Here is a 22,841-nt window from a genome sequence, read left to right as displayed (position 1 = left end):
CACTGGGCTGGTGGAGTGTTTTTTGGGGTGGGGATGGGAGTGCTGCCGTGGCGAGGGCCCGGAGGGTGGTCCCCATGCAGGAGGCCTCGTCCGCACGCACCCACTCGGCCTCTGGCTCCTGGATCCATCCCCTTACTCGCTCGGCTGTTGCCGCCCAGTGGTAGAATTGTAGGTTTGGGAGGGCTAGCCCCCCTCCTCCTCCCTGGATTTTGTTTTTTGTAGGACCTTCTTTGGGATCCTAGCATTTTTACCGCCCCCCCATACGAACGCCATGATAAGTTTGTCCAGTGCTTTGAAAAAAGGCCTTGGGGATGTAGATCAGAATGGATCTAAACAGGAAGAGGAACCTGGGAAGTACGTTCGTTTTGATCGTCTGGACTCTCCCCGCGAGGGAGAGTGGGAGTGTGTTCCATCTTTGCAGGTCCTTTTTTACTTCCTCCGTCAGACTGGTGAGGTTCCATTTGTGGATCCCTTTCCAGACATGGGCTATTTGGATTCCCAGGTAGCGGAATTTGTGTCGGACTTGTTTGAACCGCAGCCCCTTTAGTGCTCCACCCCCCTTTGCGGGTGTACTGGGAAGATATCGCTTTTGCTCATGTTGAGTTTGTAGCCCGAGACGGCTTCAAACTCTTTCAGGAGCGCAATGATTCCGTCCATGCTGCTCTGTGGGTCCGAGATGTGGAAGAGCAGGTCATCTGCATAGAGTGAGACTCTGTGCTCTCTGCCTCCCCTTCGGATCCCCCTCCAATTTTTTGCTGCCCTGAGCGTGATTGCTAGTGGTTCGATTGCTAGTGTGAACAGCAGCGGGGACAGTGGGCATCCTTGTCTGGTGCCCCTGTGCAGCTGGAAGTATTGAGAGTTGGTATTGTTGGTCCGTACGCTCGCCATGGGAGCGTTGTATAGGAGCTTTACCCAAGCGGTGAACCCTGTTCCAAGCCCGAACCGCTCCAGTACCTCTATGAGGTATTTCCATTCAACTCTCTCGAAGGCCTTTTCTGCGTCTAGGGAGACTATCACCTCTTGTGTTCTCTCCCCGGATGGGGTCATTATCACGTTCAGCAGGCGCCTGATGTCCGAGGTTAGCTGTCTACCTTTGACGAAGCCCGTCTGGTCCTCTGTGGCCAACTCAGGTACACAGTATACTATTGCTTCTTGGCTGTTAAATGCAATGTCCACCTCTAACACTCCAGGCAATGGGTCTCACTGGTGTATGACCAAAGATTGATTCCCGCCCAAGTACTGGCTAGTGCAGGGGTGGGCAAACTACGGCCCGCGGGCCGCATGCGGCCCGCCAAAGGTATTTCTGCGGCCCACCAAGTCATTTAAAAAAAAAAAAAAAAAAAAAATTTTTTTTTAAAAATTTTTTTTTTTTTTTTTAATTTTTTTTTAAAGGTTAATGGGTGGGGGGGCTGTTGGGTTACTTACTGGTATAGGTGGATACGTTGACTTGAGTAGGGTGATCATTGCTTGGCACAACGTCGAGGGCCGAAGGGCCTGTTCTGTGCTGTACTGTTCCATGTTCTATATGACACGCCCACAATCATAACCGGGTGAAGTAATTATTTTACTTAATATACTATGCGGCCCTTTGTGAATTGTGAATTTCTGAATGCGGCCCTTGCACGGAAAAGTTTGCCCACCCCTGGGCTAGTGCCTGCTGAAGAGTCCCAAATCTTCCTGAAGGTCTCCTCACTGATTACTGACAGAATCTCCTGTGTTCACCCCATCTTGATTTCATATCCATCAATCTCTACTGTAGGATAAATAGGACCTCACTCATCCATGTCGATAATGCTCTTCTGCCTGGTCAGAGCTTGCCAAATGATGTGCCATCGACTGAGGCTCTCACATTTGAAGTTCCCTGCTTCGCCTTGGACTTTTTCTTAGCACCCCTTCTCTTAGCACTTCTTCACTAAATGCCCCTTCGTGCCATCGCTTCTCGGCCTTTTGGCGAAGGTCAAGAGTCAGATCAAGCCCAAGATGAGGTACAATGCCTTTTTTTGTCAGCTTGGTTCTTGAATGCCTCTCTCGTGGAGACCACGAATTGACATCAATTTGAATTTGAATTGCTTTTTTAGAGCAAGCAATAAGATGGATTAAAAGTTTGTCCTGTCCACTCTGCACATGTAATTTTAAGGATAGGATTTTTTAAAACTGCAATGTCCCTTCACATCTAAAACACACTGCACTGTTATTCACCTTTTTACTTGCAGCTTTTTTCTTTACTTGATGCAGTGCACCTTGCCTGAATGTCTTTATTGGCAGCCATTTCCAAGTCCCAAAAAATTTCTGGAGGCTTTCTTAAAGAAAGAGTGGCTTCTCCCAGCAAATGCCACTGAATGCGGTCCTCCTTAAAGCCACAGACTAGTCTGTCCTGAAGTAGGTCTTCCAAAACTGCCCCAAACACACAATGTTCAGGGAGCTGATGCAATTCAGCAAAAGTTTGCTACAGTTATCCCATCTTCCGAAAATAACTATGGAATTTGAAACATTCTACAATTAATGAGGGCTTAGGATTGTGGTGATTCTGAACGAGTGTAATATCGAGGGCCGAAGGGCCTGTTCTGTGCTGTTCTATGTTCGAAATCCGTAAATAAAATGTTCCCCGGTTTCCGTGATGTAGCTCATTGCTTGTATTCTTCACCTCACACAAACCCAGAGAATTGAGCACTTTCTACCCGCGCCTGCAGTCCCATTTGTCAAGAAATAGTTTTCTAACCTTTCCACATCTGCAGTCCCATTCTCTTTCCACAAACTTACTGATAGACATAGCCACGGTGCTGCCAAGTTTTGTTGGTGAACTTAGCAAAACGTTGTGCTGAACATGCTCAAACTTGAATTTTTTTATTCTCGTCACCAAAAAGATGTGGTAACGACCACAAAAAGGTAGTCGAAGTGTGTTGTCAATAAAGTTAATCTTCTTTAATCACAGAATCACCAGTACAGAAGGGGGCCATTTGGCCCATCGAGTCTTCACCAACCCTCCAAAAGAGCACCCTACTTCAGCCCACACCTCTACCCTACCCCCATAACCCTACGTAACCTTTTAGACACTATGGTGTAATTTAGCATGACTAATTCACCTAACCTGCATATCTTTGGACTGACACCTGAAACCGGAGCACGTAGAGGAAACCCACACAGACACGGGGAGAAAGTGCAAACTCCACACAGTCACCCACGGTATGGATCAAACTCAGGTCCGTGACGCAGTGAGGCAGCAATGCTAATTGGAAAAATTAAACAAACTAATACGATATACACAGGTAACAAAAACTAATGATGTCACAGCACTTACTGAAGACATCAGCAATGGATTTAAATAAGCAGATGTAAAATCATAACACTCTGTAACAGTACTCTTGATAAGGACCGGTATGCCACAAGCTCTGTATCTATGTTATGCTTGAACTCTAATTACATGAATTGGCAAGACAGCATATTACAAGGAAATAATTATCTTTTTACCTGCATCTTCTTGGCCATTTCCTGAAGACTGCGAGAACCCCTCCATATTCTCTAAATCCTCAGCTATTTTGAAACTGGAATCCTGAGTGGGTGTCTCACTGGACAAATCCACATTGCTGGTACTATCATCAACAGTTAGCGGTGACGGCACGGTTTTCACAGCAGTGGTAGTATCAGTAGAATTCTGAACAGTATCTTCTAAAGTAGTAGAAAAAAAGTGATAAATTATATTTTAGACATCAAAAGCAAAAAAACACACCTTCCTCCTCAACCAGTGGGAATAAATCAACCATCGAAATGGATAAATTTCCATGAGTTATGAACACAGCCCTGCATAAGGTGTTTAAGAATAAATTGATCAAATTGAGCTCAAGTTTTCTCATCATCATTTCCTATTTAAATAACTTAATCATTTAAATTATGTTACCCAAAAAAAGACTTTATTCAAATGGTTATTCTTCAAAACGCAAAAGTACTTTAGACAACAACCATTTTTTTAAAGTTTAAAGTACCCAATTCTTTTTTTTTTTCAATTTGGGGGCAATTTAGCGTGGCCAATCCACCTATCTGCACATCTTTTGAGTTGTGGGGATGAAGCCCACGCAGACACGACCAGAAATTACAAACTCCACGCGGACAGTGACCCGGGGCTGGGATTGAACCCGGGTCCTCGGCGCTGCAAAGCAGCACTGCACCACCGAGCTGCCCTACTTTAGATAAGAACAACAGTTGTTCTCTTTTCAAACAATTCCTGTTAAACCACTAGGAAATGACAAACAGTGCTTGATATCAAACAGGTCCCAGCGTTGTTCTTAGTGCTGTTTCCTAAACCAACCACCACCACCACCATCTTCTTCTATGGCTAATCTTCCCTAGTCTGGGTATTGAAACAAGCTATGGCAGCCCAGCACCATCTCCGCAGAGATTAGGAGTCAAATTTGGACTTTCCGTGTCCGTATGACTCAGTATTTACCCTCTGAGCCATCAAGAACAGAGTCAACATGGCTTGCTTCCAATCTCTTCACATTAGAAAAAACACATTCTGAAATGCTGCATGCAAAAATAAATGAAATGATTCAATCAAGAAAAAATATGGAGCACAAAGAGAATGAGATAGTCCAATGCCACGTGCATCATGCAGTAAATTTAAAATTATGCAATTATAGACAGCAAGATGCTTTAATCACATATTTGTGCATTAAAGAGCAATTAAGTTTTAAATATTTACAGTCATATAAACTCTTCTAACATGCACAAAGAGTATCTCTTTAGTGGATGGGCAGCAAGGTGGAGATAAGATAGATCAGTTAACATCGTGCTGAATGGTGCACCAGTTTTGAGGGCCATTTGGCCAACTATTTCTTACGTCAACTCTGTAAAATAGATCTTTAAGTTTGGTAATCATGTAATAGAAAACAAGTAATAACGGTTGTAATGACAAATTACTTCAACGAGGAGCTGTGAAATGGTATGCCGGCACAACATCGAGGGCCGGAGGGCCTGTTCTGTGCTGTACTGTTCTATGTTCTATGTCACCCTATTAACACACTTACAGAATAGTTTGAGGTGGGTTCCTGCCCATGATTTGCTACACATTCAGTGAGTTTAAATGAATGAGGGGATTAATACCAAAAATGGAAATTGCACAACTGCTCGAATTCAAAAAATGTCTATTCATTAGGGAACACATTTAAACGCAATCTTGAAAAAAAATTAATTTAGAGTACCCAATTCGTTTTTCCAATTAAGCGGCAATTTAGTGTGGCCAATTCACCTACCCTTGGGTTTTGTTTTGGGTTGTGGGGGCGAGACCCACACAGACATGGGGAGAATGTGCAAACTCCACACGAACAGTGTCCTGGGGCCAGGATCGAACCTGGGTCCTCGATACCATGAAGCAGCAGTGCTAACCACTGTGCCACCGTGCTGCCCCTAAAGTTTCTGAATCTTACAAAACATTTCATAATTCAAACCAAAACATAATTATGTTTTTTCATCGTATCAAAGACAAATAGAAATAGTTCCAGTGTCTCAAGTCTTGTACCAGAGTTCCAACCTATGGTATTATCATGCCAAGTCTACTGTAAGCTCTCTAGGTATTTCAATGTCCTTCATATAAAAGAGCAAGCACTCAAAACCACGTACACTATGATGATCTACCATAATACATCATGACCTAATTGCCCTTCCTCTTCATGCTCCCATTTATAAAACTCAATACTGCTAACCTTTTAGAAAAAAAAAAATCTGCATTTGCCCAAAGCAAAACGCTCCCAATGTCGAAAATATCTTCCATATACATTAGGATAATCGTACACTAAATTTCTTCTTAGTCAGATAAATCACAAGGATGACTCGTGAGACAAGTGGAGACATTTATACTGGCACAATAAGTGGTGTTCATCTGAGGGATGTTATTGGATCGGAGCTTTATTATTGCACCAGAGAAAGGGTGCTTTATTGAATGACATCTGGCCAATGAACGCTAATGCAGGGCGAAAACATTTTAGTATTAAAAGCATTTTATTTACAAGTACTACCTTCAAACAGAAATTTTGTCAAAAAGAAATGTAAACAGTATTCATGCTTAAAACATACAGCAAATTAAAAGGAACATTAATGGACTTGAAATTGTGCCGTGAAACTTATTTTGCAGGTAAAGGCTCAGCACCAAATAGTGACACAAGCAAGACACGTGCAATGCTCTTTGTCGCAAGTGAAATGGTGTAATGCTCTGCTATTTGGGTGTTTTCAAAATAGGTTACAAAACAACATTTCTCGTACAATAACCACATGATGATATTTTTATTTTAGTTCCCATTGCTCATTTCTGGATTAAGCATTTATATCTAGGCATACTAACCAGATTAGGTGTCTTTTACATGTCAAGTAGAAAGCGAGATTAGTATAAGCAAAAAGTGAAACTTGGTGAAATTGAAATGAATCTGGATTACAAGTACAGCGGTGACAAAAATCACATCTCCAAAAATACCAATATCCATGAAAAAGAATATTTCTCCACTTTGTGCTTTGTTTACTGCTTGGGAAATAAAGAGAAAGCAGCTGGGCCGAATGGCCTCCTTCAGCACTGTAAATTCTATGATTCAGCATGCAATTTTCTGAAGCACCTTACTAATTAGAAAAGTCAATGTTTCAAGCCACAGAAGTCAGAATTGGTGTAAAAAATTTTTACAAGAAATTTCAAATGCATTTCAATTGGATCGGACAACTGCTAAATATGATTACTGAATATGAAGTAACTAAATTAAAATCTCATCAACGAATTAACTGCTAGGTATTAATTTAAGTCATTTGGGATTCATTTGATAGGATAGGATGTAATGTCTGCAAAATAGTCTCTCTCCTTCGGGGACCACTGCTCTGCAGATCAATAAATCTAATTAAAAATGATAACAATACATATACACAATACATCTTCCACCCTGCACCAAAAACATGTGGAGAAAAGTGTGCGTGATGCCAAGTGTACAACACAAAAGACCAAATGAAAATAATAATTACGCTCTCTCAATGATTCAACCCATTGTCTAGTTTAGTATTCGGATATACAAACCAGCTATGGACCTTATCTGCAGTTAGCAGGTTTCAGCTAGGCTGAAAATGGGAGTAGCACAACCAGCCTCAGTGCCCCTGACCTGGTCAGAGGGATTGTTAATTACCGCTCCTGCTTCTGTCCAATATCCAGTTTGAAGTTGCACATGGGCATACTGGGTGAGGATATCTCTGCATATACGAGCAAAGGATAAAATCTAAGCTTAATGAAGAAAAATAGGAATAAGCTGCAATCCAAAATGCAATCAAATCACTTAAGATACATCTTAAGAGATTATTCTTCCATATGAAAAGTAGCAAAAATAAAACTCAAAACTTCAGAGTGAGATTATACCAAAAAATACAGATTATATTAAGTTTCAACTGAAAGTTAGAAGAGGTCAAGATTTGTACTACTAGCTTATTAATGAATAGGTTAATAAGTTGCCAGAAAATACTGCCTGCAATATGAACATGGAACATGAACACAGAAAAATAAAAACTGACTGATGAATAATTCCAAAGATGGATGTAGTCATTCACTTAGAATAAGATTGAGAAAAGAACTGCTCCCCCCAGAGATAGTGAGAGTCACTTTCTGTACCTGTTCTATCCAGGGGGAGCTGTACTGATTCGACTGCCAATTTCTTCTCCTCCGTCAGCTTCTCAGCTTCAGGGTGTGCCAGCTCTCTCGCTCCAGTGTCCTTTGACAGGCAATGCTTATTTTCTTCTGCAGAAGCATTTTGGCTGTTGCCATCACTCTTCAATGTCTCTGAATTTTCAGAGCTACAGTTATCGGCACTAGGTGTGGGGTCTATAGCAAAATGCAGAACACAAGCACTACCTTTTGAATAGGTCCCTGGCTATGTGTAAGGAAATGTCCAAGACATTCTGCAAATCAGTCACATTGTTTGAAAACATCAAAATTGAGAAACAGCACTCATTTCACATCTTTAAACACAAGAACGCAAACATATTTTTGCAATGTTTATAAGAAATAGCACCTACAGCTCAAATATGAAAGACGTTTTCACCATGACATTTTTATTTCAAAGCTAAAACTGCTCCTCAGAGCAGATGCAAGCACAGGAGCTTCCCAAAGGCAACAGTTTGAAATCTTTCCCAACACTAGGAATTTTTAACATGTTCACACGCAACCAGTTGTATCCTTCAAACATATACAACCGAATGCCACAATCATGGTTTTGAATTTTGTTTCCTATTCATAGAGTGCTACATAGCAAGCAATGTTATCATCCAGCTTGTTTAGTACATTGCTACCAATTCACGATAGATTAATTGACACCAATTGCATACAGGTTAAAGTTGTACTCTGTCTTCTACTCTCAATGCACCCCATTAAATGTTTTCTACCATCACCACAATCTCCGAGGAACATGGAAACACAAAATGCGCTCTCCAAACACAAGGGTTGGGAGGGCAAAATAAATAAATCAATAACTGCTGCAGGCCCTTTCCCTTCTCACCCTATTCCACAACTCAAGTGAACATACTTATGAACACAAGTACCATAATGCTTCTTAAAATTCTACAGTTCGCATCTAGTTCCACCACAGCATCAAGTTAAGCATAACTCAATGGTACAGAAAACATGAGTCTTAATCTTCATCGTAAGTAAAATAAGTAAATTAAAATAAAATCAACTTCAAATCCAGTGCCTCTTCTGGGATTTGTGTAACAATTACACAAAGTTTCTATCTTCACTGTTCTAAATAATCTTAGAACCGACTGATGCAAACATAGCATAGATTGTTCTAAATAATTTAGCGCTGCAACTCTGGTTCCATATTTCTACACGTGATCCACATCTAACTTCAGTACTACAGCTCTCTAGTCTAGCTAAAAATTACCATAATGGACATCAGAGTGAACATTGTCCAGCTGATATTTGAAACCCAGTCTAGTTTTAAGATTAACAAGAACAAAGTGTCTCTGTTGCATGCAATCAATTAAAACTGTGGTGACACTAGCTGATGGTTAACCGAGTAAGAATTCACAGTGGGTAAACACCATTTACCTTCTGTGCCCTTTTCCTGAAGGTTTTCTTCAGTCTCTTTGCTATCCTTGTCCTTCTCTTCAGTTTGCTCTTCTGATGCTTCATTATTTTTCTCAATCTCCATCTGGCCAATATCCTCATTTTCTCTCTTGGCCTTTTCTGCTTGTTCTGCTGCCTTTTGCTTAACTTCCTCCATCTCTGCTTCTTGTTTTGCCTTCTGGTGCTCCAAAATTTCCTCTGAGGAAAAGAATGGAGATTTCCTTTAGTACTAGATGTGGGCTAGCTGTGCTATTTTGTTTGGCATTAAAAAACAAGTGTGTGTTTCCAAACAGATATCCAACACTAACAACCCATATCAGACTGATTTGATGCAAGTTGAGCATCATTCAATGGCACTGACCTCAGTATAAAAAGTCTGCTTTTAGAGCTCGCGAAGGTCTGTCAGTATATGTACAGACTGCAAAGAAGGGGAGAATAACATACAAAACCACATCAATTTGAGAAGACAGTACTTATCTTTTCAGTCAGCAAGGAATACTTTGTTGAAGATAGCTCATAAATGTTTCAGTTTTTTGGTTCAATTGAACATTTACTCAGTATCTTTCTAAAAACAGCATATCAAGTCTATGGAAACAGTTGTTATTTCTCGTTCCAAACCAGATGGTGAGCAAGGCAGACTTTCTTCTATTCCCATAGCGAAGTTTTTCCAGGAACCGGTCACTAACCTATCGGCAGAGGCTTATAGCTGGAGGGGCATCGCTCTGCATCAAGCATGGCTGACCAGGAGTGTCTCCCTCTCTTACTGACTGCCCGTGGAGTGTGCTGGAAGGACTTTGCAGGTTGTTACTCAACCTGTTCAACTGTATTATGAACTCGCCTTCCTTGGTTATCAAGGGTGGGAATCAAACCCAGATATTTTGGTTCTGAAGCAGAAATGCGACCCATTGCGCCACACAACCCCTTGTTCATGGAAATAGTCACTAAATAATAATTAATTAATTGGAAATCTTAAGTTCATTAGCTGCAGGTTAAATTCTTTTCGAAAGTGAGTCAGAGCCAACAGTGTAGCATTTGTAATTGGTAACTCATAGACAACAGCACAGGTTTAGGAACACTGCCTTCTCAGGACAATGTCTTATTGGAAAAACTAGGTTCAGTGCCTCACATTCTGAGTTTCCAACCTCACCCATTCCACAGAGTACAGGAGAGAAGAGAAAGGGAGAGACCAACACTATAGAAAAAGAGGGAGGCATCCTGAGCTACTTACACATTCATTACAATTACTTGGTTCAACACTAGTCAGGGAACAAGCCAATACTTGAGAAATATTTGAAAGGATACTTGAAAGGATTTGAAAGGGGTTGGCTTAGCACAGTGGGCTAAACAGCTGGCTTGTAACGAAGAACAAGACCAGCAGCGCGAGTTCAATTTCAGTATCGGCCTCCCCGAACAGGCGTCGGATTGTGGCAGCTAGAGGCTTTTCACAGTAACTTCATTGAAGCCTACTTGTGACAATAAGCGATTATTATTATTGTTATTAATTAAAATATAAATGGGTCTTTTGAGTATAATAAAAATAAAATAATCGAGGCCAGATGTAAAATATACCAGAATAGTGAGGGAAGCTGAAGAGGAAAGAAGTAGTAATAATTGTTTCCCAAAACAAAATTTAGAAACGGAAATTAATTGCGTCAAAGGATGGTTAAGACAAATGTTGCGCCCTTATTGACAATAAAAGGGAATAAGGCAGGAAATCATGGGCCAGTTAGTCTAACCCTGATTATGGTGGAACATCTAGAACACACAATGAAGTGAAAAGATTTAGAATGGCATTTATTGATCAGAGCAATCGGAATGGATTTGTAAAAAGGTCATGCCGGCATTTTGATGCAATTAAGGTCTTGATAAAGGAAATGCAACATTGTACTATGTGACTGAGGTGTCATTTCACAGGTGTGTAAAAAGAATCAAGTCACATTATCCAAGTTAATACAGCCATATAGATAGATTGATGATTGAGGGACAGAGAACAGGGGGTAATGATTTTTAAAAAATTATGTGCCAGAGATCTCCAATGAGACATCTTGCTTTTCATTTGAATATGGACACAAGTGGAATATGAATATTGCACTCGAGACCGACTGTAGGGAAGAATGCAGGTGGGCTGGATGAGAGACAGATAAGCATAGTCAGTAAATCATGCAGAGAAATGTTTAGTAGTATATTTTGTGGAAAGAGTTCACTGAAGCGAGTATATCCAAGTCACTTAACAGAATGCTAGACGAGAAAGTCATTCAGAGTCCAGATGACGTTGAATTCGTACAAGATACTGGTTGGACCAAAACTGGATCATTATTAGGTGAGTACTGAAGCAGAAAGTGCAAGATATTTAATAATAATAATCTTTGTCACGAGTAGGCTTACATTAACACTGCAATGAAGTTACTGTGAAAATCCCCCAGTCACCATACCAGCGCCTGCTCGGGTACAGAGGGAGAATTCAAAATGTCCAAATTACCAAAGAGCACATCTTTCGGGACTTGTGGGTGGGAGGAAACTATGCACCCAATGGAAACCCGTGCAGACGATGCAGTGGAGGTGGCAGCATGGACAAGAGGAAGATTTCCCATAGAAAGCATCCTATCGGGCTACATCACAGGCTGGTATGGCAACTGCTCGACCCACGACCGCAGGAAACCTCAGAGAGTCGTGAACACTGCCTAGTCCATCACACGAACATGCCTCCCATCCATTGACTTAATCTACACCTCCTGTTGCCTGGGGAAAGCAGGCAGCATAATCAAAGACCCCTCCCACCCGGCTTACTCACTTTTCCAACTTCTTCCATCGGGCAGGAGATACAGAAGTCTGAGAACACGCACAAACAGACTCAAAAACAGCTTCTTCCCCGCTGTTACCAGACTCCTAAATGACCCTCTTATGGACTGACCTCATTGACACTACACCCTGTATGCTTCATCCGGTGCTTATGTAGTTACATTGTATACCTTGTGTTGCCCTATTATGTATTTTCTTTTATTCCCTTTTCTTCCATGTACTGAATGATCTCTTCTTTTTTTTTTAAATTTAGATTACCCAATTATTTTTTCCAATTAAGGGGCAATTTAGCGTGGCCAATCCACCTACTCTGCACATTTTTGGGTTGTGGGGGCGAAACCCACGCAGACACGGGGAGAATTTGCAAACTCCACACGGACAGTGACCCAGAGCCGGGATCGAACCTGGGACCTCAGCGCCGTGAGACGGTTGTGCTAACCACTAGGTCACCGTGCTGCCGTACTGAATGATCTCTTGAGCTGCTCGCAGAAAAATTCTTTTCACTGTACCTCGGTACACGTGACAATAAATAAATGCAATCCAATATTTCTGGGAAGCCTGGCGATACGGAAAACGAAGGTGGGAACTGTAAAGAGGAATATTTAATGGACAGTGTATGTAGAGGGCAGTGATGAGCTGCGAAAATGCAACAAAAAAAACAAAAACACCTTGGGGCTAGAAAGGCTGAAGTAGTATTTTAGGAATGCAGCTGATGCCCACAATTGCTGATGTCCCAGGCTAAGCAGCATGGAGGAGGTCAAACCACAACAGTAACAAATTAGCCAAAAAATCAATTAGATCAGTCAAAGGCAATCTGCCAGCTCCCCTTAATTAACTCAAACTTCTCCAAGTTCCGGTTCCTGCCCAACAATTTTCACCCCATCCATTACCTCTACCATCTCAGTTTTTACCAATATTTGGTCAGCATTCTGTTCCTTAGTAATCACTGATGCTAAGTGTTCATTGGGTATTCAAGCCATCCCGGATCCTCAATACAACTCTGACCCAAATAGGTCCTACCTTGTCTCTTGCTCCCCACTTACAATTTACATGTAGATAGAAGATTTTTGGATTACTTGTATGTTAATTGCCATTCTGTTCTCACTGCCAATCTTATCTTCACCTTCACTTCCCCTCTCAACTTATTGTATTTGGCCTGGTTGTCGTTCGAAGAATTCACCAGAAATGCATCATACATCCTCTCGTTGTTATTTCATCATATTCTCTATTTTCCTGACGTTCCATTAAATTTAGCGCTCTTCCAATTTAGAGGTTCTACTTTAAATTGTTCCTTGCAGCTTTGCACCACTAATCTCAGCCTTTTGAAACCTCATCTACAAGCCAATTGCAGGTACTTTTATTGAAGATACATTTTACTTTCTATTTAAAAAGATCAAGGAGTATTTTGTAATGTGGAAAGCCAAGATGTTAGCACATCTACATTCTTTAACAACCTGGTTATTTACGCCGACGGCTACGGAAATGTACCTTGAATTCACAGAGCTGAAACTCACTTTCAAGATTTGTACACGGTGGTTATTCACTAGTGATGTACTATTTATTCCAGTGAAACACTAAGTACATTCCAGACCCTCCAATGCCAATTTCCAAGTCTGTCATAGCCAATTCATGCCTCATACCATCGTAGTTACCTATAGTAAAATTCAGGACCCTGGTCTCAGAATCAACTCCCTCACTATCCACCTTGATAAAGAATATGAGTGAATCATATTATTTTCCCTCATTTAAAAAAAGTTCTCTCAACTGTATTGCCAACTAATCCTTTGTCATTGCACAATACCTAGTGCAAGATGACCGTTCCTTTGTTGGTTCCTCAACGTATTGGTCCAGAATACAATCCTGTATACACTCCAGAAATTCCTCCTCGGGTCACTCCGTGTGGAGTTTTCACATTCTCCCAGTGTCAGCGTGGGTCTCACCTTCACAACCCAAAAAGATATGCAGAGTATGTGAATTGGCCATGTTAAATTGCCCCTTAATTGGGCAAAAAAATAATTGGGTACACTAAAAAAAATTTTAAATAAAAAAATTAATTATTCAATTTTTAAAAATTGTTTTCTATGAGATTCCCCCCTCATTCTTCTAAACTCCAGCGAATATAGTCCTAACTGACTCACTCTTTCATCATACTTCAGTCCCGCCAGCCCAGTCCAATAAACCTTCTCGACATTCCCTCTATATGCATTCCCTCTATAGCAAGAACATCCTTCCTCAGCTAAGGTCAAAACTGCAGACAACATTCCAGGTGTGGTCTCACCAAGGCTCTGAATAATTGCAGCAAGACGTCCCTTGATCTCCTGTACTCAAAACCTCTTGCTATGAAGGCCAACATACCATTTGCCTTCTTTACCACATGTCATGCTTACTTTCAGCTACTAGTATGCAAGGGCACTCGATCTTGTTGCACATTGCCCTCTCTCAATCTTCAGCAATTGAGATAATAATTTACCTTCCTGTTTTTGCTACCAAAGTGGATAACCTCACATTTATCCACATTATACTGCATCTGCCATGTATTTGCCCACTCACTCAACTTGTCCAAATCACATGGAAAGATCTCTGTATCCTCCTCACAGCTTTGTGTCACCTGCAAATTTGGAGATATTACATTTAGTTTCCTCATCTAAATCATTAATATGTTGTGAACAGCTGCAGTCCTCTGATCCCAAGAACAGCTCAGAGGCTGAGAATTCTGCAGGAAGTAATTCCCCTCCTAACTCCCCAAAGCCATCTAAAGCAGAAGCCAAGAATGTGGTGGAATACTCTGCACTAGCCTGGATAAGGGTTACTCCAACAACAACTAGGACAAATAATCGGGCTTGATCAGCAACTCATTCACTAACCCAGAGCATTCACGCCTTCCACCACCAGTACACCATGTACACTGTCTAGAAGACACGAGTTCCACCCAAACCACATACCAACCTGATTTAGCAATCCTGCAGAAAGGCGATATTATTCCAGGTCGAAATTCTGGAGGTCTCTTCCAAACAACACTGTGGTCATATCTCCACCCAGGGACTGCAGTAGTTCATCAAGATAGATCATCAGTGCCTTCTCAAGAGCAATTAAGCTTGGCAACACCAGCGATACCCAAATCCCATGAACGGATATGAAACCAATGTGTACGGATCTGGTGAGGGTCGTTTCTTTGATTTCCTCAGTTACTTCCATTGTCTTTTGGGCATTTATAACTCGCCTCCACAAAGCTTAGGTGGAGATCCACGCTCACCTCCACAAAACTCAAGTGGATATCTTCCACTGAGCTCAGCTATGGTTCAGTTGGTGGCACTCTCACCCGAATAAGAAGGTTGTAGTTCAAGCCGCACTTCAGAAATGGGAGCATTGAAATTTAGGCTGACACTCCAATGCAGCTCTGAGGGAACGCTGCACTGTCAGAGGTGACATCTTTTGGATGAGATATTAAACAGAGAGCCCATCTATCCTGTAAAAGAGTCAATGGCACTGATTTTCTCCCCTTTCGTGTTCATTTACGAAAGTTTTCCCCCGTCTTCTGGTCAATATTTATCCCTCAATCAACCTCACTGAAACAGGTTATCTAATCATTTGTCACTGCAGTTGTGCAAACTAGCTGCCATGTTTCCTACAATACAGCAGTGATAACCATTCAAAAACTGCTTCATTGGCTCTGAAGCACTTTAAGACATCCCAAGGCTGTGAAAGGTGTGATACAAATGCAAGCAAGCCCTTTGGTTAAAAAAAAACAGTCTTTCCCCAACACTGCCCAGTTATCTGGCAGGCATGCTGATGCAAATCTCACTCTTGCCAAACACCTTTGCTCTCTTGGCCTCCACTCGTACCTCAACAAAACTTAATCCACTCTTTAATGATTTACCTTGGAAAATCACTACGTTCATTCTACGGCACATGCCCCAAAGAGCTCCTACTGAATTACTGATCATGCTGAAGTAAGTAACCCACTGCCCTCGAGAGTTTGTAGAGTGTTGCCTACCGCCTTGTTGAGTAGGAGCTTGTTTCAGAGTTCCCACAACCTGCAATCCTCCCCAGCCTGGCTCCGTGGAGTCCCCATTTCCTAAATGAACATGAAAGGGGAGAAAAGAAAACGATTGAAGGAAAAACAAACTGGAAAACAAAAATAAATAAATTGGGGGAGGGGGATTGAGATGAGGAGCAGAAGGATGTTGAGAACATGAACTTGACCAAACGAAATATGAAAAAAAATGAACAAAACTGAAAGAAAAACGCAAGCAAAGATGCCGATTCATGAATAAATGAAGTGGAAAAAGTCCTCAATGCCCAGCTAACCTACATGCAGGCCCCACGTGAGTGAACTTTGGGCCAATTTGCAACATACTTTCATTAATCCTTCAAGACAATCCTCGAATGGTTACTTTTGTCCTTTAAATTCTATCAATATTTTCAGTTACAGTAGAGATTAACTAACATTCCACCTTTAATTTTAACTGTAGGCAAATGATCAATTTCTTAAAAGACGACAAAGTATTTTAAATTTCAATTCTAGGTCAGTGTTAGAACCCGCATGAGACACACTGGGTTGGAGCAATCAGTCTCCCAGTGAGTCTCGCCGAATACGAGCTCCCCCGCTAAGTGGGCAGAGAGCCCGAGGACATTCATGATTGAGATCTGTATGAAGTCAGCTAGGTATGGAACAGACACAGCAGACCCGGCCGGGATCTGGTGCGTATTGTAAATATAATTGCTTTGCAACAAACCAAGTTTTCTTTTGACTAACTCGGTTCGGACTCATTTGTCTTCCTATAGAAATCAGGAAATCCGCATTTTAAACTGGGTTTTTGAGCTAAGCTACTGAAGAGTTATCAGAGATTCTCTCTCTTTTTAAATATAAATTTAGAGTACCCAATTCATTTTTTCCAATTAAAGGGCAATTTAGTGTGGCCAATCTACCTAGCCTGCACATTTTTTTGGTTGTGGGGGCGAAACCCACGCAAACACGGGGAGAATGTGCAAACTCCACACGGACAGTGACCCAGAGCCGGGATCGAACCTGGGACCTCGACGCCATGAGGCAGCAGGGCTAACCCACTGCGCCACCATGCTTCCCTGAGATTCTCTTTTGAATCCATGTTTTAAAAGTAACTACTGCTCACAGTGCACTTGGCCATCCAAAGCCAAGTTAAAATTGGGCCTGGTTCATATCAGGATTGGACGTCGAGTATATACAATGTCTGGAGGTCTGTATGCCAGACAATGAGTGAATACGTTTCTCCTTTAATGTTCAATTATGAGGCAGTTTGATTCAACCCACAATGGTACTCAATTTGACATTAATGGCTGGTTTAGCACACTGGGCTAAACCGCTGGCTTTTAAAGCAGACCAAGTCAGGCCAGCAGCACGGTTCAATTCCTGTACCAGCCTCCCCGAACAGACGGCGGAATGTGGCAACTAGGGGCTTTTCACAGTAACTTCATTGATGCCTACTCGTGACAATAAGCGCTTTTCATTACATTTAAAATGCAATAAGCCACCTTACCTAAACTGCTCTTGAGAAAAGACTGGTGAACTGTCTTAATTGGCACAGGTTCCTTATGAGAATTCTCCAACTCAAATCTCATTTAAAGCTGCATTTGGTCTCACAAATGAGATAGTCAACTCATATCAAAAGGTAAAAATTAGAAACTTAGCAATATTTATTACTTATGGGATTGAACAGCTCAGTTGACTACAAGACCAATTCTTCAGTTGTGGCTCAGTTGACAGTATTCTCACTAGTTAAAAAGTCATGGGTTGGGACTTTGGTGGTGGCTATTAGAGACTAAATCATATATATGGTGGCTCCCGCTCGGGTCGGACTTTTGGACCTTATGCCCCGATTTTTTAAAAACCGGACTTGATTTGAATAATTGATGACAATTGTGTACTGGATTCCCACATCGGTGCATGGAGAGGAGGACTAGAAGTGCTCGCAACAGCAGAAACAGAAGGACAGAGAAGGCTTGGGCTGAAGCTGCACCCGGAGGAAGCATGGCTTGAGGACTGGACCTCTGGCTTGTTGACCCAGCGGTCCATGGAGCAGTTTATACAAGTTATCCAGGAGGGCTTCGCCAAGCAGAAGCAGGACTGCTTGGACCCGATTAAAGAGGCAATTGCACGGCTGGAGCTTAGATTGGATGCCCAAGATCGGGCGATCCAGAAAGTAGAGACGGCACTGGCTAACCAGGAGGAACAGCAAACTGCGGTGGAGTTCGAGGTGGGGATGCTGAGAGACCAGCAGAAAAGCCTGGAGAAGGTGGAGGAGCTAGAGAACAGGTCCTGCCCGGCAGAACCTGAGAATCGTTGGGCACCCGGAGGGGTCCGAAGGCATTCCCCTGACCCTTGGAAGTGGACAGGGCTCACAGAGCACTCACAAGGAAGCCATGAATGGCGAGGGCCACCAAGCTAGCTGGGCAGGCTAGCTTACGGAAGCGTAGTGGGGGGTGAGCTGATGTTAGGCTTATCAAAGGGGTCGATTTATTTTGTGCTGTTACGGGGGAGGAGGGGGGTGTGTTCTGCTGACGAGGGAGGGACTTTTGCTGAGGGACAGAGAGGAGGTCAGGGCGGATGCTGCCTGGGGGCGAGGCGGTGGAGGTGTGGGGCACAGGCTGACTGCTCGCCCAAGAAAGGAGATGGCTGATCAGCGAGGGGGGGAATGAGCCCTCCAACTAGACTGGGCCGGTCAAGAGGGCACATGTGTTCAAGCATTTGAGAGGACTGAAGGGCGGACATGGTAATGCTGCAGGAGACACACCTTGGAGTAGCTGACCAGATTATATTAAGGAAAGGTTGGGTGGACAAGGGCCAGGGAATTCTCGTTTTTCTCCCACGTACATCAGGCCTACTCGAGGATTGATTTTTTTTGTCCTGAGCAGGGGGTTGGTTTCGAGGGTGGAGGATGTGGAATACTCCACCATTGCCATTTCAGATCATGCCCCGCACTGGGTGGACCTCGGGCTGGGGGAAAGAGAGGGACCAACGTCCGCTCTGGCGCTTGGAGGTGGGGCTGCTGGCAGATGAGGTGGTGGCCGAGGGGGTTCGGGGGTGTATCGAGAGGTACCTTGAGGCCTATGACAACGGGGAGGTCCGAGTGGGGACGGTCTGGGAGGCATTGAAGGCGGTGATGAGGGGGGAATTATCTCCATCCGAACCCATTTTGAGAGGGGGGAGCAGAGGGAGAGGGAGAGACTGATAGGGGAGATGGTGCGGGTGGATAGGAGATATACGGAGGCTCCAGAGGAGGGTTTGCTGAGGGAGAGGCGTAGCCTTCAGGCCAGATTCGACCTATTGACTACCAGAAAGGCGGAAGATCAGTGGAGGAAAGCACAGGGGGCGGTGTATGAATATGGGGAGAAGGTGAGCAGGATGCTGGCACACCAGCTCCGAAGGCGGGACACGGCCAGGGACATTGGGAGAGTGACGGATAGGGCTGGGAAGGTGGTGCGGAGGGGAGTAGATGTTAATGGGGTCTTCAGAGACTTCTATGGGGAACTGTACCGGTTGGAACCCCCAGTGGAGGGGGGTGGAATGGGGTGCTTCTTGGACAAGCTGCGATTCCCGAGGGTGGAGGAGGAGCAGGTGGAAGGACTGGGGGCGCCGATCGAGCTGGAGGAGGTGGTCAAAGGGATAGGGAGCATGCAGTCGGGGAAGGTGCAGGGGCCGGACGGGTTTCCGGTGGAATTTTTTAAAAAGGTATTTGGACCTGTTGGGCCCCCTGTTGGTCCGGACCTTTAACGAGGTGGGGTGGGGGGGGGGGGGGGGGGGGGGGGGGGGGGCTTTGCCCCCAACTATGTCACGGATGCTGATTTCCCTGATCCTGAAGCGGGACAAGGACCCTCTGCAGTGCGGGTTATATAGGCCGATTTCGCTGCTAAACGCCGACGCTAAGCTGCTGGCAAAGATCCTGGCCACTAGAATAGAGGATTGCGTGCCCGGGGTCATTCATGAGGACCAGACGGGGTTTGTGAAGGGAAGGCAGTTGAATACGAACGTGCGAAGGCTCCTCAATGTCATTATGATGCCGGCCATGGAAGGGGAGGCGGAGATAGTGGTGGCATTGGATGCGGAGAAGGCCTTTGATAGGGTTGAGTGGGAGTATTTGTGGGAGGTGTTGGAGAGGTTTGGGGAGGGGTTTATCCGGTGGGTGAGGCTGCTCTACGAGGCCCCGATGGTGAGTGTAGCCACAAATAGGAAGAGGTCAGAGTACTTTCGGCTGTACCCGGTGATGAGACAGGGGTGCCCCCTGTCCCCCTTGCTCTTCACGTTGGCGATTGTGCCCCGGCCATGGCATTGAGGGAGTCAGGGAACTGGAGGGGCCTGGTGCGGGGTGGGGAGGAGCATCGAGTGTCGCTGTATGCGGACGACCTGTTGCTCTATGTGGCGGACCCGGTGGGAGGGGGATGCCAGAGGTGATGAGGATTCTTAGTGAATTCGGGGGTTTCTCTGGGTACAAGTTGAACCTGGGCAAGAGAGTGAGTTGTTTGTGGTGCATCCGGGGGATCAAGAGGAGGGGATTGGTAGGCTCCCACTGAAGCAGGCAGGGAAGAGCTTCAGGTACCTCGGGGTCCAGGTGGCTGGGAGCTGGGGGGCCCTGCACAAGCTCAACCTCACAAGGTTGGTGGAGCAGGAGTTTAAGAGGTGGGATATGTTACCGCTGTCACTGGCAGGGAGGGTGCAGTCCGTTAAGATGACGGTGCTCCCGAGGTTTTTGTTCCTGTTCCAGTGCCTCCCCATCCTTATCCCGAAGGCCTTTTTTAGGAGGGTCAACAGGGGTATCACGGGATTTGTGTGGGCGCATGAGACTCCGAGGGTGAGAAGAGTGTTCCTGGAACGGGGCAGGGATATTGGGGGGGGGGGGGGGGGGGGGGGCTGGTAACGGCGCCATTGCCGCTCCCTCCAACGAGGTATACCACGAGCCCGGTGGTGGTGGCTACCCTCAAAATTTGGTGGCAATGGAGACGGCATAGGGGAGAAGTGGGGGGTTCGATGGAGGCCCCGATACGGGGGAACCATCGGTTTGTCCCAGGGAGCATTGATGGCGGATTTCTGGGCTGGCACAGGGCAGGGGTTAGGAGGTTGAGGGACCTGTTTGTGGAGGGGAGGTTCGCGAGCTTGGGGGAGTTAGAGGGGAAGTTTGGGCTCCCCCGGGGAACATGTGGCGGGTGTTATCTCTTTCCCTTTTGTTGTTGGGTGTTCTTTTGTTTTTTTCCTTTGTTTGTAGTTGCTTTTGAAGTTGGGTGGGTATTGTTCTTGGGGTGTTACCGCTGTTGTTTTGTTGATAGAGTTGAGATGTTTATATTTTGTAAAAATTTCAATAAAAATTTTATTTTTTTTTTTAAATTAAGGAAAGGTTGGGCTGGACAGGTTTTTCACTCAGGACTGGACTCAAAGACTAGAGGGGCCATGATGCTGATCAACATGCGAGTGGTGTTTGAGGCGAGAATAGTTTCGGATGTGGGAGGCCGGTATATTATGGTCAGTGGGAAATTGGAGGGGGTGCAAATGGTACTAGTAAATGTGTATGCGCCAAATTGGGACGATGTGGAGTTTATAAAGAGGATGCTGGTTTAGACCGCTCAAAAACGGGCAGGGTGCCAGCAATGACAATGGAACTAAAAGGGTTCATGGAGCAGTTGGGGGAGTGGACCGATGGAGATTTGGGCAGCAGTGAGTGAAGGAGTTCTCCTTCTACTCACACGTGCATAAAGTGTACTCCCGGATTGATTTCTTTATTCTGGGCAGGGCTCTACTGATGGGGGTGGTGGACATGGGGTACTCGGCGATCACAATCTCAGACCATGCCCTGCACTGGGTTGACCTACAGGTTAGTAAAGACAGTAACCAGCGCCCACACTGGAGGCTAGACGTGGGACTTTTAGCGGACGAAGAGGTCAATGGCACGGGGGAAATTTCGGCAGCAGTGGCCTGGGAGGCATTGAAGGAGGTGGTTAGAGGGGAGCTGATCTCGATATGGGCCCATAGGGCAGAGACGGACTAATTGGTAAAGGAGATACTACAGGTCAACAGGAGGTATGCGGAGACCCCAGAGGCAGGGCTTTTAAGGGAATGGTGGAGGCTACAGGCCGAGTTTGTTTTGTTAACCACAGGAAGGGCAGTAGAGCAGCTGAGAAAGGCAAGGGGGGCGATTTATGAGCATGGAGAGAAGGCCAGCAGAATGCCTGCACAGCAGCTTAGAAAGAGGGACCAGCCAGGGAGATGGGGAAAGTAAAGGATGGAGATGGGAGACTCAGCAGGGGGTGAATAAGGTGTTTAAGGAGTTTATAGTAGGCTGTACGGGTCGGAACCCCCACCTGGGCCGGAGGGGATGAGGCACTTCCGAGGAGGGCTGAATTTCCCGAAGGTGGACGGGAAGCTGGTAGAAGGGCTGGGGGCCCCAATCAGGATCGAAGAGATAGCAGAGGGGCTAAAGGCCATGCAGTCAGGTAAAGACCCGGGGCCGGATGGGTACCCAGTGGAGTTCTACAAAACGCTCTCTGGGATATTGGGGCCGCTGTTGATGAGGACATTCAATGAGGCAAGGGAGAGAGGGGTGCTTCCCCTGACAATGTCACAGGCCACAATCTTGCTGACCTGAAGCGGGACAAGGACCAGGAGCTGCGTGGGTCCTACAGGCCGATATCCCTATTGAATGTGGACGCCAAACTGCTGGCCAAAATTTTGTCCTCCAGGATTGAGGACTGTGTTCCGGACGTGATTGGGGCGGACCAGACGGGGTTTGTTAAGGGAAGGCAGTTAGTGGCCAATGGAAGGAGGTTGTCAAATGTGATCATGATGCCCACAGAAGGTAGGGAGGTGGAGGTAGTGGTCGCAAAGGACGCAGAGGAGGCTTTTGACCAAGTAGAAGGGGAATATCTGTGGGAGGTACTGGGACAGTTCCGATTTGGGCGGGGCTTTACTGACTGGGTCAGGTTGCTGTATTAGGCTCCTGTG

At 44.7% G+C, this 22,841-nt stretch overlaps 1 protein-coding gene across 16 annotated transcripts in view; it reads right to left on the bottom strand.

Moving 5' to 3' along the window:
* Positions 1–22,841, bottom strand: part of bptf (bromodomain PHD finger transcription factor) — a 198,865-nt gene that overhangs the window by 113,095 nt on the left and 62,929 nt on the right. For 8 of the 16 annotated variants that reach the window (XM_038777441.1, XM_038777450.1, XM_038777443.1 and 5 more), the window contains exons 4-7: positions 15,870–15,950; positions 9,059–9,274; positions 7,625–7,834; positions 3,469–3,666 (exon numbers count right to left, since the gene is read on the bottom strand). In XM_038777441.1, coding sequence (XP_038633369.1) covers positions 3,469–3,666; positions 7,625–7,834; positions 9,059–9,274; positions 15,870–15,950 — 705 coding nt within the window. The remainder of the gene's footprint in view (positions 1–3,468; positions 3,667–7,624; positions 7,835–9,058; positions 9,275–15,869; positions 15,951–22,841) is intronic. The other 8 variants (XM_038777447.1, XM_038777454.1, XM_038777457.1 and 5 more) reach the window with 4 other exon arrangements.

This window comes from Scyliorhinus canicula, chromosome 18 (genome assembly GCF_902713615.1).
Source record: "Scyliorhinus canicula chromosome 18, sScyCan1.1, whole genome shotgun sequence".
Lineage (NCBI taxonomy): Eukaryota > Metazoa > Chordata > Chondrichthyes > Carcharhiniformes > Scyliorhinidae > Scyliorhinus > Scyliorhinus canicula.
Note: the sequence above shows the minus strand (reverse complement) of the source record. Positions and strands in the feature narration are given on the sequence as shown.